Source organism: Haplochromis burtoni, unplaced genomic scaffold, assembly GCF_018398535.1.
Source record: "Haplochromis burtoni strain Fernald_Lab_line unplaced genomic scaffold, NCSU_Asbu1 Contig_188, whole genome shotgun sequence".
Taxonomy (NCBI): Eukaryota; Metazoa; Chordata; class Actinopteri; order Cichliformes; family Cichlidae; genus Haplochromis; species Haplochromis burtoni.
In genome coordinates this window covers 162,313-178,765 of record NW_024582549.1, presented here as the reverse complement: position 1 = coordinate 178,765, position 16,453 = coordinate 162,313, and the positions used below count along the sequence as shown (strand labels likewise).

The 16,453-nt window shown below is 36.9% G+C and overlaps 1 protein-coding gene across 6 annotated transcripts in view; it reads left to right on the top strand.

Annotated features, from left to right (window-relative positions):
• The window catches only part of nlrc5 (NLR family, CARD domain containing 5), a 39,164-nt gene that overhangs the window by 18,367 nt on the left and 4,344 nt on the right, over positions 1–16,453 (top strand). For all 6 annotated transcript variants that reach the window (XM_042225896.1, XM_042225897.1, XM_042225898.1 and 3 more), the window contains 32 exons: positions 60–149; positions 419–469; positions 553–582; positions 967–1,050; positions 1,294–1,377; positions 1,493–1,582; positions 1,714–1,794; positions 2,039–2,122; positions 2,761–2,844; positions 3,257–3,346; positions 4,241–4,288; positions 4,394–4,423; positions 4,517–4,600; positions 4,695–4,778; positions 5,790–5,879; positions 6,042–6,101; positions 6,541–6,624; positions 6,762–6,845; positions 7,254–7,343; positions 7,460–7,525; positions 8,551–8,634; positions 9,201–9,278; positions 9,432–9,518; positions 9,655–9,708; positions 9,873–9,920; positions 10,194–10,277; positions 10,378–10,461; positions 14,100–14,174; positions 14,330–14,407; positions 14,524–14,607; positions 15,101–15,190; positions 15,307–15,390. In XM_042225896.1, the coding sequence (XP_042081830.1) occupies positions 60–149; positions 419–469; positions 553–582; positions 967–1,050; positions 1,294–1,377; positions 1,493–1,582; positions 1,714–1,794; positions 2,039–2,122; positions 2,761–2,844; positions 3,257–3,346; positions 4,241–4,288; positions 4,394–4,423; positions 4,517–4,600; positions 4,695–4,778; positions 5,790–5,879; positions 6,042–6,101; positions 6,541–6,624; positions 6,762–6,845; positions 7,254–7,343; positions 7,460–7,525; positions 8,551–8,634; positions 9,201–9,278; positions 9,432–9,518; positions 9,655–9,708; positions 9,873–9,920; positions 10,194–10,277; positions 10,378–10,461; positions 14,100–14,174; positions 14,330–14,407; positions 14,524–14,607; positions 15,101–15,190; positions 15,307–15,390 (2,418 nt within the window). The remainder of the gene's footprint in view (positions 1–59; positions 150–418; positions 470–552; positions 583–966; positions 1,051–1,293; positions 1,378–1,492; positions 1,583–1,713; positions 1,795–2,038; positions 2,123–2,760; positions 2,845–3,256; positions 3,347–4,240; positions 4,289–4,393; positions 4,424–4,516; positions 4,601–4,694; positions 4,779–5,789; positions 5,880–6,041; positions 6,102–6,540; positions 6,625–6,761; positions 6,846–7,253; positions 7,344–7,459; positions 7,526–8,550; positions 8,635–9,200; positions 9,279–9,431; positions 9,519–9,654; positions 9,709–9,872; positions 9,921–10,193; positions 10,278–10,377; positions 10,462–14,099; positions 14,175–14,329; positions 14,408–14,523; positions 14,608–15,100; positions 15,191–15,306; positions 15,391–16,453) is intronic.

The following is a 16,453-nucleotide window of genomic DNA, read 5'->3' as shown; positions in this document are numbered from 1 at the left end:
GTACTTAACAATGCAGAAGACTTTGTGTGGTGATCATATGTGTGTGTGCTTCTTTGTAGGCTGGGACGAAACAGCACAACCCTGAATGCAGTCGACTGTCTTATTAAAACGATGTCTTCATGTTTGAACATCCAACGTGTTCATGCAGAGTAAGACCACACACACATGCACACGAAGTGGCGGTTAAGGCACAGTTATGGCACAGGGATTGTTGTTTAAAAGAAATAAAAATTACACACATTTTAACTCGCTTTTGTCAGTAATGCTCACTGCACTATTAATATTTTCTCAGTCATAGATTTGAGATTCCTGAAATTCAAAGTAGCTGATTGCTATTGATGAAGTTATACTGACAAGACCAGGTAAACATAAGTGTGTCATAAATGTGTACTCCAGTCCAGGTTCTTTTTCTTTGCAGGGGGATCAAAGACTTGACAGTAACTTTCTTCCAAAAGTCAGATATGAACAGGTGACTTTTATGCTTATAAACTAAATAAAGCAATAAAATGAACATAGTAAAATTCTGATATATTTATATTTTCCGCTCTACAGCCATAAATCTATACTTGAATCAACAATCAGGTAAGATATGAAACAAACAAGTCAGTTTACCGTAACTGCCTTACCAAAGAGATTTGCCAGTTTCCTTGATGAACTTTGCACCTTTAAATGGGTGTCAGCCAAATGTGCATTCACCTTTACTGTTTTCTTTTGTTTGTTTGTTTTTTTTTTGCTTCAAAAGATCGTGACTAGAAAGGACGTTTATGTGGATGTTGATTTATTTTTTTCGTTTTAATTTTTTTTTTTTAAATGTTTATTGAGCATCAACAATGTAGTACAAAGATATACATGTAGCAAGTCCACAATGGATGTTGATTTAAATGTGACTCTAAATGTCACAGTTTAGTATTTTTGAGGTTTTTGTATCATGGACGTTTGCATTATGATGGTGTCATTTTTCTCCAGCTTGCTGAACCAGAATTGGAACAAGTCTGAGATGCAGAAACTTGCTGAATCCTTGGCTCGATGCCCTGCGCTGTCTGTCCTAGAGTAAGATTTCATAAGTACACACCTTCATAATTAGAAAAACCTATTCAGAGCAGATGACACAGACAACATCAGTAATGAATAGAATAGCAACAATGCACTAGTTATTGACTTACTGTTTTCGCTCTGCTAAAGTAGTTGAACAATCTGCAAACTACACTGTGTGCATATTACATTGGTAAATGAATGCTAGCCAAAGGCCTGTCAATGTCTGTGGCTGTTTTACTGTATGTCTTTGCACTCTAGTCTGTCTGGAGGCCAGTGGGATGAAGACATTTTAAGGACACTGACTGAGTTTTTGCCAAAGTTCAGCATTACTGACAAGCTCATGTAAGACTAGGTTTTAAAAGAAATCAATTGTTTGTGTTGTGCTTGCTGTGCACTTTGCTATACCTGCACATAAAACCCAGCAGCATTTAGCTGATGTTTTACAATCTTTTCTCAGCATTAATGACAGCTGCTCATCAGTGGAGGGTTTGGTGGTTCTGACTGCTCTACTGTCTGATTATCCTCCTGTGATGGAGCTTCATGTCAGGTACAAACACGCATTTAATCTTAGCAACCATAGTTGCAGGAACTTCTGTACCAGGAAATGCAAAATTAGATTTATGTTAGAGTTATTGCTGTCATCTCTGCTCTGTATCTGAATGTTTCTTTATGTTGCAGATTACAGGTTCCTGTTAAGGTGTCTATTGTGTTTGCTAGGGGAAGGGAAAAACCTGCAAGGGGAACTCCCAAATCTCTCTGGTATGTTAATGCTTCTGTAACACAAGCTACAACAACAATATATTTGATGTTGCAGAACAATAGTAGGGTAGCATTTAGAATGAGTAAAGCGATCATTTTAAGCTGGTAACCAACAGACCATCAGTTATCAAGCAAAAAGTTTTAATGTTTTAATTGTTATAATGTGTTGTTCAGGTGTATCCTTTGTCCAATAATGATATGTCATCAGTATTAATGATAATCATTCAGCTTTTGCGTCTTTCAGCCTCAGCTTCTGCAATCTGTATCCTGCTGATCTGGAAAGTGTGTTGAGATGTCTGGGAACCTCTTCTGATCTCACTATGCTGGAGTAAGATGAGCAAGAACCATGAAAGTGCACACACCATGGACAGATAATAAAAATAGGACCATTTCTAATTAGTGGATAATAAATTTATGTGTAAAAAGCCTAGAAAGTTTTCAGGGGGAGCCGTATGAATACAAGTGTCTACAATTACAAAGATAATGGTGCAAAGAAAGGAAAGATATTTACAAAGTGTGTCGGGCAATCAAAAAAAACTTTCTACTACACATTTGTGTTAAAAACTGATGTCTTGGACATTATTCTAAAAATGACAGTGTATGCTCAGTTTATGAAGTAGCTAACCACTACATCCTAAACCACCTCTTAAATGATGCACCATCATGGTTTTTGCTTACAGGTAACCATTGGATAGCTTATACAGTGCTTAACAAATTTATTATGCGTGTCACACACGCATATTTAATTATATATAAATATTGTAAATAACTGTAATTTGTAGTGTTAATAGAAAGATCTCAACAAATGTATCACATTTAGAGGAAAAAGAGACCACTGTTCACACTCATTACACATTTCAGATGTGTGTGCACTACTGATATTGATATACTGACTCATTTTTGTCATGTTCTCTTGATAAACGTACAAACACTGAGTTGTAAAGCATATTTAACCTTTCTTTTCAGTTTGTCCAGTAACTGTTTAGGCAACAAGGGTCTGAAGAAGTTGTTGGATTTCCTGCCTCGTCTTAGCAAAATCCAGGAAATTAAGTAAGCTCACACGCATGCATTTATTCTCTCTGACCGAGGCTGGAGCTTGTCATAGGGTGGCATAGGGTGTCTGTAGGGGGGTAGATATTTGGACAGGCTGCTAGTCTGTCACAATGCTCACACACAATCATTATAACTAATAATTAATTAATAATTCTACCTCTTTTAAAGCTTTCCTTGAGATATTTATAGCTAAAGATACCAACAACTATATTGTAAGTGACCCTGGTGGTGGAATTTCCCTCTATTGCCTCTCTAGTAATTTGCGAGTATTTCAATAGAAAGATGACTCTTTGTTTTTTACATTGAGATATACAAAGTAGGTAGGCAAATGGTAAGCTGTTTTCTCACCAAACAGGTTCCAAACAGCCAACACCAACTTCCTTGTGCTAATTGCTTTTGTTTTTTCCAGTGCCAGTAAAAATGACATCAACATGGAAGGGGTGGTAATGCTGGCTGCAGCTCTATGCTCGTATAACACCTTAACAGAAATTCACATCAGGTAATCTTTGTTTTACATTGTAGCTATTTAATGATACCAATAGCTGCTTTGCCCAACTGTTTGTGCCTCTTATCCCGGTCTGGGTTTAAAAAATCTATCTGTTTGAAAAATACTATAAATACATAATTACATACAATACTACATGTCATATACAGTGATGGGAATAACTGCATTAAAGTAAACAGTGTTACTAACGCTGTTACTTATTTCAGTAACAGATAATCTAACGAATTACTTTTACTGTCGTTAAAACACTGTTACCATTACTAAGAAAAAAAAGCGGTGTGGGTGTGTTACTATTTTTATACACACAGATGGTTGACGCTTATGTCATCTTACCGGGGGCTAGGGGTGCGAAACAATCGCACGAGTGCTGCTGATTGGCTGAGGAAGAGTAAGGTAGTCATGGTAGTCATAGTGTGTTGTATTGTTCTATCTAGAGTTTATCTGATTGGTGTTTTATTTCATATTTTCACAGAGTAACATTTGAATAGTTTAGATTAGTGTACAATGTTTCTTATTAGTTCCTTCTGTTAACTGCCCATTTATTTCAATTATATTTTCAGTTTTATAACAAATAGCTGAATATATATTTTAGTATTTTCAAGTATGTTTAGCTATTTATATGTTTGTATTTTAGTAAGTTCCATTAAGAGGGGATTCTTATACATATTTAAACATTTTTTTAAAGTAACGCAATTGTTACTTTTCCTCGTAATTAGTTACTTTTCTAATATTGTGACTCAGTTACTAACTTGGTTACTTTGTTGAAGAAGTAACTAGTAACTATAACTAATTACTTTTTCAAGTAACTTGCCCAACACTGGTCATATAGCTTTACAGTAATCAGTCAGGTTAATTATAATTGGCTGTTGTGCTCTGTTGGTTTTACAGTGGCGGAGGCAAAGAGGAAGTCAGTCTAAAGTTCTGCCCAGATGAAAGGTAGAAGACCTGCATCTATGCAAATGTTCACACAGTCTGATTCTTGTTGTCTCCGTTTAGTTTTTCTGTTTAATAATCTAACTCTCTACTGTATTTCTATGTCAGTGATGACAAGCAGCAGCTGAAGATGTTCCGGTACAGTGAGCAAATAAAGACATGCAGAAAAGTACAAATCTGACCTCTGACTATGAATACAAAAGAATGATCCCCTTTTATTTTTCTTTCTAGAGTAAAGGACAGCAGCATCCTACCATCTGATATAACCAAAGTATGTAGAAAATTGGTCCAGAGTCGCTTCCATTGGGAGTTAGAGTAAGCTTTATTATTGTATATCTGCAAATTATTCAACAGTATTTAAAGTAGTGACTGAACACGTTCATGTTCATGCACTAATGTGTTCTGTCAGGTTATCTCAGTGTTCACTTACCGACAAAGCCATCAAGAATCTTCTCAAAGTGTTGCCAGAGATGACGTCACTGCAGAGACTCAAGTAAGGCATACACACTAATGCAAGTATTAATAATAACACTGGATTACAACCTGCAATAGACAGTCAGATTATGCGGATGTGCAGTAGGGAAAAGATGTGAAGATATGGAAAAAAGCTGCTGAGTAGTTTTTAAAGGACACCCTACTGAGATTACTGAGCACAAAATTTGAATATTTGGAAGGTGATTTTAAGTGTAGTTATTTTTAACTAATGGGTATCTATGCTATTCCTATCACAGGGTATATGTTAGGTCCATAAAACAAGGGAAAAAAATTATGGAAGATCACTATTGTTATAGGAGATTGCAGAACGTTGCAATCTCATCTACACTGCAAGGAGATTTGCAGAAATTCTGTTGTAATTTCACTTCATGCTGTCGACTCTAATTGGAAGTGTGATATTAGAAGTGTATAATTTTTCTCTAGACATATTCATTTAATTTTATTATATATAGTTTGTGACATTATGTAATTACCTTGTAGTTAACTGGAGAAAATCCTCTTACAGATAAAAAACATCAACAACATCAATGCAAATGTATAATTAAACCCTGCAAATAGTTAACAATAACTTTGAAATGCCTTTAGGTGTAATTCTTGGTCCTTTTTATTCAGTCTATAGATGAATTATTTATATTGATTCATTTTTGTCTTTATTTTTATACTGAAGTATTTAAAATTTAATGACTTTAAGAACAAAAAAATAGATTTGCAGATATTTATAAATTAAAAACTTTGATGTTTAATACATAATATCAGTATGTTTTTCTTTTACCATATATATGCTTCTGTCACTTACATATTTTGCCTTTGTGCATTTGGTGTCTTTATTATTCATTAACGCTATCAACCTACCAGAGACTACAGATGAAGTTTAGCCTGTATGGCTAAATCTGGCAAAGCAAATTGTGGCTATTCTATGAACTATGTTTGGAAATTATTTTCAGACTGTGTAAGATACTAAGAACCTCATCAAATGAAATATACTATATTCATTCTGTATTCCTAATAGTGTCAGACAGAGCATCACATCTGCAACCGATGCACTTGAGCTGGTCAGCTGTTCGAATCACAGTCAGCGAGTGACGTCGGTTGAGCTCAGGTACAGTGAATACTTTTGTGGCACTCATCACAACACACCATGCCATATTTGAGTGTTCATGTGATGCTCCTTTCCCTACCACACTTTTTAGTTGTAGCTGCAATTACTTTAATTCTCTAACTGACCTGTTTTGGTTAATTGCTGCTTTGATCTCTTCTTTAGCCCTCAGGGTGACTCCTTCATCAATTTTGATACAGTGAAAGTGGAACAACTGAGCTGCAGGTCTGTGATCCGCAACATTTTCACTGCTTACTGATGACTTAACATTTATAGGTGTTTTCAGACCGCTCACTTTGTCACTTACCCAAGTATTCACGGCTCATACACTATAGCAGTTTTAGCTGCTCATTTTAAACTGCATTTCAAGCTGTGTTTATTTTAGAATTTGACTGAAAATATATGTTGTCATTTTCTGTTTTATACATAGAACTGTAGAAATGCGCAGTTTAATTAAAGATTTTATGGTACTCATTGAAAAAGACAATATTATATAGTGTGAAGCACATTGGATGTCCTGTATTTTACAATCTGCCATTTTAATCACCGCAGAATTAGAAAGTTCAGGTAAAAGAGGGCATCTTACAATAATTACTATAACTAGTAATTAATCAACTTCATGTGCTATGTTTTCTTTTTGTCTCCCTGATTGTGTGTAACACAGGTTAACTCATTTTTGCCTGAAGGGTGACCACTTGAAGAAACTTCTTGAGATCCTGCAGCAGGGTCCCCAGCTTTCAGATCTTGAGTATGAGCCACACAAACATTTAGACACACAATCTTAGAATCATAACCACACACCCATGGAGCCATGGATAGTCCAGTGTTTTCTTCCTGAGCTTTTATCCAGTAAGGATGCTCAGCTCTGCTTTTCTTTCATCACAGTTTGTCAAGTAACCAGCTGGAAGATGAAGACGTGAGCTCTTTTGTGCATTCCCTACCAAGGCTAAAAATCAGCACCTATGTCAAGTAAGACTTTAAACATATTAAGTTCTATATTAAATATAGAGCAGAAGAGTAAAAAATACTTAAATGTACACGCACCACTGACTTTATTAGTTAACCTGTTTAAATGCTTGTTGACACAAATATCTAATCAGTCAGTGACATGACAGCAACATGTATTTAGGCATGTATATAAGGTGAAGATGCCCTAATGCAGTTCAAAGTGAACATCTGAATGGGTTAATAAAAAAGGTGATTTAAGTGATTCTGAACATGGCTAGGTGTACCTAATATATTGTCTGCTGAATGTATAATAAATTAAACCTCAGGTAGACTGAGAGTATGAAGCTACAATATTTAGAAATGATGTGTATTGTAGTTAATGAGTAAAATATAGACTAATTCTTTTCTTTAATGAATCTTCATGTGCAGTCTCAGTAACAACAGACTGACCCAGCAGGGGCTGCTGGCTGTGGCCAGCACATTGTGTACCTGTGCTAATGTCTCTGGTGTGGAAGTGAGGTAAGTCTGCACAAAGGAAAGAAGTTAATGGAATTCTTCTAAGTAATCTATAATGAAATATTTGTCCATGTCTCTCTCTTTGTCCATGGACTCTACTTTCTGATGTCTGCTGGTAGCTTAGGAGAAGAAGAGCGATGCCTCATCTGGTTCAGACAAAATGAAACTCGGGAAAAAACTCTGAGGTAGGAGTTCCATCCATAATTTCAAAACACTGACTCTGATCCTGAAACGGTGCCCGTATTACCACTGAGTCACTTTGATGAGGTGAGCACAGTGACTCGAGTAAAAACACAGAATTCACACCTACTGGTTTTTTGCTGTATACAGCAAAAAAGAAACCAGTAAAAATTTTAAACATTTTCATTTCAGATAAAGTAAAAAAAAAAAATGAGCTGATGAACTCATTAACACTCATGAAACTTTAGCACTAAAGTTTAGTGCTAAAGCACAATAGCCCTAAGTGGTGAAAGTCACCACTTAGGGCAACGTAGACAGGAAATTTGAAGAGTGTTAAAATGTTGAGAGGAGGCGTGAACTAATGCAGAGGTGCAGAGCTCCATGCAGCACTAGTGTGCAGACAGAAAAGAACAAAAGGAAACTTACATGTGGTCTGATTGTATAAGTCAACAGCTGATGTATTCAAAGTAACAAAGTGTCATTGTGAAAAAAAAACAGACTCTCTCTCCTTTGGCTTTGTAATTTTTCCTGCGTGAGCAGCACAGGAAACATCTCACCGGTATGCACAGATATGTGAACTCTCTCTACATCTGAAGGTTCATGCACTGAGTCGGTAAACTGACTGACTGCATCAGCAAAGATGAACGGCTGAAAACTTCTAAATCCAGCTTGCACACTGTGGGCGACAAGGAACTGACTTTGCATGTCAGAAGTCGAGCTGAGCATAGCAGTGAACCATAGAATGTGGTTGTGAATATTCGAAGACATAATTAGTTTCTGGTGTCTGATCGATTTTAGCAGCTCTGAAAGTACCTTCCTTAACTCTAGCACTCACAGTAACAAGAGTTCAGCGTCCTCCAGCTCTCAGTAAACGTCCAGTATATAATACTATTACAATGTAATTTGGGGGCTTAGTAGAGGTTAAGGCCTTTTAAAGATTTTAGTACATTTTGGATTTGGCACTAACTTTGCAAAAATCTAAATTTCTTTATGCTTTTTTTTTGCCTTCTCTGCTTTATTTCTCCATCAGAATCAGGGAAGGTAGTTTGAAGCATGAACATCTGATCCGATTAGCAGAGATTGTGTCCAGTTGTCCCCATCTGGCCAAAGTGGAGTAAGTATCCCTCAATCTTAAGGCAAATTTTTGGGTTTCATCAGATAAAAACAATGGCTTCTTTTTAATTAGTTATTACACTTAATAAAACTGGTACATAAACCGACTTCTTGTAAAATATGGAAAGATCACAACAAGGCCATATTTCTTTGTTAACATTTTAGATTTGAAACTACCAGCAAGAAATTGCCTGATTAATGATCAAGTCACTGACCTCACAGCCCATTGCACATTCAGTGGTGCTAGTTTCAGATACTGTGCAAATGTACTGTTTATAAGGTTGGAAAAACCTGCAGTCAGCTAAGATTGAAGAAGTCACTTGGATGAGTGACGAAACGTTTCTCCCACTTAAAACGCTAAGATGAACCTTTTTGGGATTTTCTTACCAGGATGATTGAGCATGCATTAAGACAGCAAGGAACTGATTAGAAATGCATCTATTATTTATTAAAAGTCTCTTTATGCTAAGAGTCTCAGGGTATTCAGGGTTTAACCTTCCTTTCTGGCCTCCATTATCTTACCATGATCAGAAAGTACATAGTGATATGTCTGTGGTTCATCTGCAGATTAAACCACAGCTTACTGGAGCAGACTGAACATTTCCTACAGCTGCTGAGCTTCAGTCAAAGTGGATGTGTTTTCAGGTGAGACAAAAGAATCTTTACTATTATCTCTTCTGTCAATGTTTTCAGGCTTTTTTCAAACTACAACTTATCCAAATCAGTCATGGCTGTTCAGTGAACGGCTGTTAAAGCATTGAATTATAATGAGTGTATTACACGTGCTTTTCTACTCAGTATTGAGGAGCGTTGGATCAGCGCTGAGAAAGCGGTTGGATTAATGCTCCACTGTTTGCAACTCAATAGCAATATTCAAACTGTCAGGTAAGATATGCATATAGATGTAAATGAACACACATATCAGGAAATGCTCCTTTTAAACAAATCAAACATATTGTAACATTCCCCAAATAAAGATACAGTATGTGTGTCAAAGCTGTGAACTATATTCATTTTCTAGGATTCATCAAAACACACTCCACCTGACCAGTTCCACTGGACTGACGACAGATAGGTAATGATTATTGTTTAATGATTGTTATATAGACAGCAGCTGTACTCTTCGGGAGTTTATTGATTAAAGTGTAAATATAAAATAGCAGTTATTTTGAATTTAATGTTTCTAGAAATCAAATGATTCCGATTTTTGATTTGTGTCTTTTGCTTGTTTGTTTGCAGTGATCTCTCTGGAAATGCAGCTCAATCGAGTGCCATAAAGAAAATTGGGTGCTTTTTTATTTTATACATTATATTTTACATTTTCATGATACCTGCAAGGAATGCACACTTTGATTACAGCCTCCACGCACTGCTATATTACTCAGTGTATATGCTATATATTTAGCTTTCCTTGCAGGAAAAAAGAAAAAGCCCACTGTTGTAAAGGTTGTTCTTTTTTTCTAGTAAATTGTATTAATTTACACCACACTCTGGCTGAATTCCTTTGAAAGTAAAGACAGTATAAAGGAAAAACGAATTCCTCTTATCTCTCTGCTTTAGCCTTGTGGACTGTGCAGTAAATGTGTATCAGCTTGCAGCCATAGAGAGCGTCATCCTCAGTTGTCCATTTCTGACAGAACTGGAGTAAGTAGTCACATTTCAGTATTTAACATTGGCATGTGCTCTGTAGTACTCAAGGGAAATAAATTAGTAAAAAAAAAAAAAAATGTTTGTTCCCATTCAGGTTTTCCCACAACAGCCTCGGTGTAGAGGGAGCTGAGTTTCTCTGTTCTGTTTTTCCCCGGTTGCCCAATCTCACTTCACTCAGGTCAGAACCTTTTCAAATTTGACCAACCTGACTTTTAAAGATCTCCTATAACAACTATTTTCTCTGTCATCCACAATATTGCTTCCAAAGAGAGTGATGTGACTGTGCTCGAGACATTGTCACAGGTCTTCCTGCAGCTGTTAGGTGTGGCTGTGTGCAGGCAGGAATAGGACCCAAGGTGCAGACTCCGGAGACAGACGTGAACTCAAAAAGGCTTTAATTTAATACTCAAAATATAACAAAAACTAAAAAAAACTCAAAACAAACTTAACCTAGAGAAATGACAGAACACACAGCTAAGAAAACAGTAGATCGCGACACAGACACAGAGAAACACTGGGCTTAAATACACAGAGGGAGCAATCAGGGAATGGTAACAGGAGGGAAACACAGCTGGGGCAAATCTGAACTGACGAGACAAGAGGAAGCAAAACCAGACACATTAACATCAGACATGGACTTTCAAAGTAAAACAGGAAACACATAACACAGACTGAACAAAGACACAGACTCATATGCAGGCACTACAAAGGGAACAGAGACGTGGGAACAGGGCAGACACAAACACTGACTGAACACGGGGATATAGGAACTTAGGATACACATAGACGCGAACTAGACAAGGGGATGCAGGTGATAGGGGAGACAGAGCAACTAAAGAAGACAGAGACATAAGCCATAAGACAGAACTCAAAGAAACCAAAAACTAGGAAGTATAAATAATATCAAAAACTCAAAAACCCTGGGTTGACGACCCAGGCATCCTAACAGCAGCCTAACACAATTCAGCACTTAAAGTGAGCAACACATTTTAGAACTTGTCCGAAGCATTTTTAGAACATTAATTTTCAATTCCCCTATTGATTCATTCATTTAGCAACACTCTTCCACTGGACATTACAAATACCTACATGGCCAATGCTCCATTCAGGATATCTGGGAAATTAGAGCATTCATAAAAATAATAATGATAATAATATAAAAAAGCAGCTGTGGATTGCATGATTCCAAAACCTTGAAAAGGTGGCCATATCTCAGATTGTCATAACTGCCGTTAGGATTTTATAATGTTCCCAATTTAAGGAGGAATTATAGCACTTTCCTCTGTTTCCCTTTGTTCGGTCACCATCAGTACTGCTAATGACTGCTCCACAGCGCTACCTATAGTGCTGTGCAAAAGTAATGAGCCACCCTTTATTTCTTTGTAATATGTTTCCAGCAAACCAGATTTTCTTGTACCTGAACGTTTTTATAGGAGTGTTTTTTATTCAGCCATTTAACACTGACTCATGGATTGTACAAACGCAGAAAAGACACTCAAGGTGAACCAGTGCTGTGCCTACACATAAAACTTGGCAAAGAACTATTTTCATTACTAGCAGCCTGGAGCATAATTTGTTCTCATTTAGTTGATAAATGTCAAAGCTAGCACAGTTTCAAAGGCATAAAACAGTATTTTTCACCAATACAGTAGTTCCCAACGAGCTTTTAGTCAGAAACTTGGTATATGTATTTAACAAGTGTAGTGAAGACGTGGACGAAGAAGTGACAGGCTCATAAAAAACCCAAATATATAAGCCATTCTTGGTGAGCAGTGTTGGTCAAGTTACTTGAAAAAAGTAATCAGTAACTAATTGCTGATTACTTCCCCCAAAAAGTAATCCCGTTACTTTACTGATTACTTGTTTTCAAAAGTAATTAATTACTTAGTTACTTTTTAAAAACACGATTTACAACCTGAAGAGGTGATAAAGCGATAGATCTTTCAGCCCAATTCTACCTTTTCTGCATAATCCATCATACAAAATGTAATAAAAATGGAAAAGTCTCTCTTTTTTTAACTTGTTTTATTAGTTTTAATCTTTTAACTTTATGCATCAAGCAAAAATTTAATTATATGCAACATTCTCTGACTTGAATAAATTAGTTTAACATTTAAAGCTATTTTCTGCACATTCCAGCACATAAAATAAAATATTTTTTGTGTTTACACTCACTCTTTCAAATAGATGCAAGTAAAACACAGCAGAAAATACAAAGACTCAGCGGTCCTGTTGCTCTATTTTCACCTGTAAAGCAGGACTGCGGTAGGCGGAGGTTTACCCTGGTGCAGGTGTGCCGCGGTCAGTTGAAGAATCCGCGAGTTTCTCTGTGAATTTCCCATTATGTCGTAGCTACTCGGTGCTTGCTTGGAAGTTTAGGGGTTTTCTTTCGCTGTAAAAAGAAGTTTTCTTCCCATGCACGATGGACGCTAATGTTTTTGTCACTTTTTATGGAATCAAACTCAAAGTAAGGTCAGTACTTCCACGCTTTAAACGCTGCACGCTCATACTCTCTCCCACAATCGATATGTGATCCATTGTTGATCTGCACACAGCTGTTGTCACTAACGGCGCACTCGCTTACGTCACTGTCATGAGACATTCTCGCAAAAAATCACGGTTTTAGTAACGCAGTAACGCAGCGTTCCTACGGGAAAGTAACGGTAATCTAATTACCGTTTTTGCAATAGTAATCTCTTACTTTACTCGTTACTTGAAAAAAGTAATCAGATTACAGTAACGCGTTACAAGTAACACGTTACAAGTAACGCGTTACTGCCCATCTCTGTTGGTGAGGCCCAGAATAAAGGCCCAGTATGATAAATAAACACCTTTCCCTTCACACCCCCTGGTGAACTGTTTTCATGATCTTCTGTTGACAGGTGGATCCGATGTAGAGGCTCACTGCTCAAAGTAATGTAAAGTAATTAAAAGTGATGCAGTAAATTACTTAATTTCTCACCAAAGGAAGGATTTGTTACAATATTCGTTACATTACTTTCATGTTACTCTGTATAATGATCTAAATGCATTGTCACCAGTGTTGGGCAAGTTACTTTGAAAAAGTAATTAATTATAGTTACTAGTTACTTCTTCAAAAAAGTTAGTAACTAAGTTACAAGATTCTAAAAGTAATTAACTACTTGAAAAGTAACTATTGCGTTACTTTAAAAAAAATGTTTATCCCTCTGGGGTCCAGGGTAGAATTGGCCATTTTAACTACTTTTGATGTTTCCTCCATATTTCACCTTTAAAAACTATTTACTTTGCCTTGTTGGGTATCATCCTTTTCAGCACAACCTCACGTGTCCTTAGACAGTAAACGTGACGAAACTATTGAGGAAAAAACGCCGCGTATATATTGTTTATCATGACTCTGGTTTTACGTGGCCCATCAACACAATTTAAAAACTGGTATATATCACCTTGTTGCTTTGTCATCTTTAAGTGGTCATGTGATTGGCTTACCACGACTACTTTATTCTTCCTCAGTCAAACAGCAGCACTCATGCGATTGTTTTGCCCCCTTAGCTCCAGGTGTTGTGCCAAAAAGTGATCGTCTACCAGCTGATTGTAGCACAAACACAAGAAAAATAAAAGCTTGTTAGATGTTTTTTGTTTTTTTCCTTTTTGTCTGTCTGGCCTATTGAGCCTTTGTAATGCAAGTAGCAACATAAGTAAATGTAATGTAATACTAAATTTAGTAATATAGTAGTAATATATTACTGAAAAATGTAATGTGATTACAATAAGAGTTACTTCAGAATGTGTTACACCGAGCACTGGGGGGCTCTAACCATCCTCTGTTTCTTCCAGTCTGTCGGGTCATCAGATTAGTGAGACGGCAGCTCAGAATATGACCAGGTTTCTGCCCTGTCTACGATCACTCAAGTAAGCATTTATGATATATAAGATGAGTGTGGATGTACTTCTGTACATGACTGTGTGAAAAATAATGTCTAGAATATGAACTTATATTTAGGCTGCTGTAAAATGTTACACACAGTGAATAAACATTTGTTCACAATGGAACTTTTCTGCTGTAGTCTTTCCCATTGTGTTTTGCCTGGAGGACTGCAGCTCATTGAAGCACTGGGACAGTGTGTTATTCTTGAAGACCTTTGGTAAGGCATGCACACACACACACAGATACAACAATACAGCTGTTTTTTCTGTTGGATAAAATAAAGAAGCTGTTAAAAAATGTCAGTTTTTTTCTGTGTTTTCTGTGCACCCTAAGTTTGGATTTTGTGGCACTGAATGAGGAGAGCAGGATGTGTCTGGCACGAGCTCTAAAACATATCAACTCTATTCGCCGTCTCAGGTAAGAAACACTCTCTGTTTCTTTGCAGTAGTCAGAATCCAAGAGCTAAAGTAAATCTTGGTTTGTTCTTTACTACATAGTCTTCAGGATTTATTGAACAGAGATCAAAACTCTTCCAGGCAGACATCTTTGCTGTTTTCACCACAGTGCACTTCACTCTGCATTTACACTATAATGCACATGCTGCTTTTTGTTGGCCAATGTTGGTGCTGTTTGTCATACCAGCATGTCATCAGGCTCTTATGAACCTCATAATTAATTAGTAGGATCTGATCCTACTAATCCCCCCACCCCAGGGACAAATTTATCCCTTATCGTTCCCAGTTCTCTCATAGCGCTAAGCTGTAAAATGTAGCTGGCAAGGTGCCTGGTCAGCATATGTTAAAGCCTTTTATGCATTTCTAACATACAGATCATATTCCCATGGCTATAAATCCTCATCAAAATACACATCTACCTAACATAACTAATACATTTTGTGTGTGTGTACCAGGCTGAATGAGATTGTCACAGCAATGGACAATCTCAGCGTTCTGGATCTCCTGGCTGCCACGAAGGGACACGCACATTTAGAGCAGATAGAGTGAGTCTTTCATTCATACCTAGCGCTCACTGGACATTACCATTCACCTTCTGTCAGTCTGTCATTAAAAAAAGAAGAAGCTTGGCTTTGAGAATGTTGGATTTGCTCTTTCTCAGGTTGGGGGGCTGGAGGATGGCTTGCAGAGGAATAGAAGAGCTGAACAGGCTCATTCCGAACTGGAAAGAGCTCAGGAAGATAAAGTATGTACACAGGGGGTGGAAAACATAGAAAGTTTGTATTTTAGTGATCTCCAAAACCCTCTATCTGCATTTCCAACATGTTTTCTCCAGGATATGTTCACCTTCACCCCAAGAGAAATAGTAATATTTTTATTAATGCTTTAAAATACTTTGTTTATGTCACATGACCAATCTTCTGTAGATTATACTCATGCTGAGTTCCATTTATCCTGTCATATACGACATGAGTGTGAAGTAGTTTCTTTGCCTTTTTTGCAAACAATCCAATAATAAAAATGTTAGTACATGCTGGGCCATAAATCAGAACCACAGGTTGAGACGTGCAAGTCATTCAGAATGTTACAGCAATTTTATCGTTCCTTTATGGGGACCAACTGTTTGCACTATGCAGCAGGTTCGTCCTTCCAAGTGTGTTTGACTGACAGCCACAAAATGTCTACAGGCTCAAGATGTTTTTCATATTACCGTCCTTTATGCTTTTATGCTTATTTTTTTTAAAGAGAATGGTCTTTTTATGCTTATACTTCATATTTACATATCCAGCTCCGGTATGAACCCCTGACGTACTCATTTAAATGTGCACAAGTTAAACTCTTTGGCTTGAATGAAAGCTTCCCAAAATTTGATGAAGAAATTTGCAACTTTGTTGCCTCCACTGGGCTCACTGTCTCTACTTCCTTCCACTTTTATTTGTAGATCCCAATAAATAATTGTTGTGGCAGGCAGTAAACCTATACACATCAAGTAAACTGGAGGAACTCTGAATCTGAGGTTGCATAGCCAGAAACAATGACCCAGATTAAATTCAATCCAAAGTTCTTCCAGTAACTAATGCAATCTATGCCATAAGGACAAAAGTACTGGGCCAAATCTCATAATCTTTGAATTCAGGTGTTTTCAGTCCATTTGCCACACATCAAATCAATCAATCAAATCAAGCACCCAACCATGCGGTATGTCTTTGCAAACAGTTGTGAAAGAATAAGTTAAGTCAGCTTGTGAAATTTCTTTGGTCCTAAATATTCCGTGATCAGCTGTAAATTATATTATTGCAAAGTTGAAG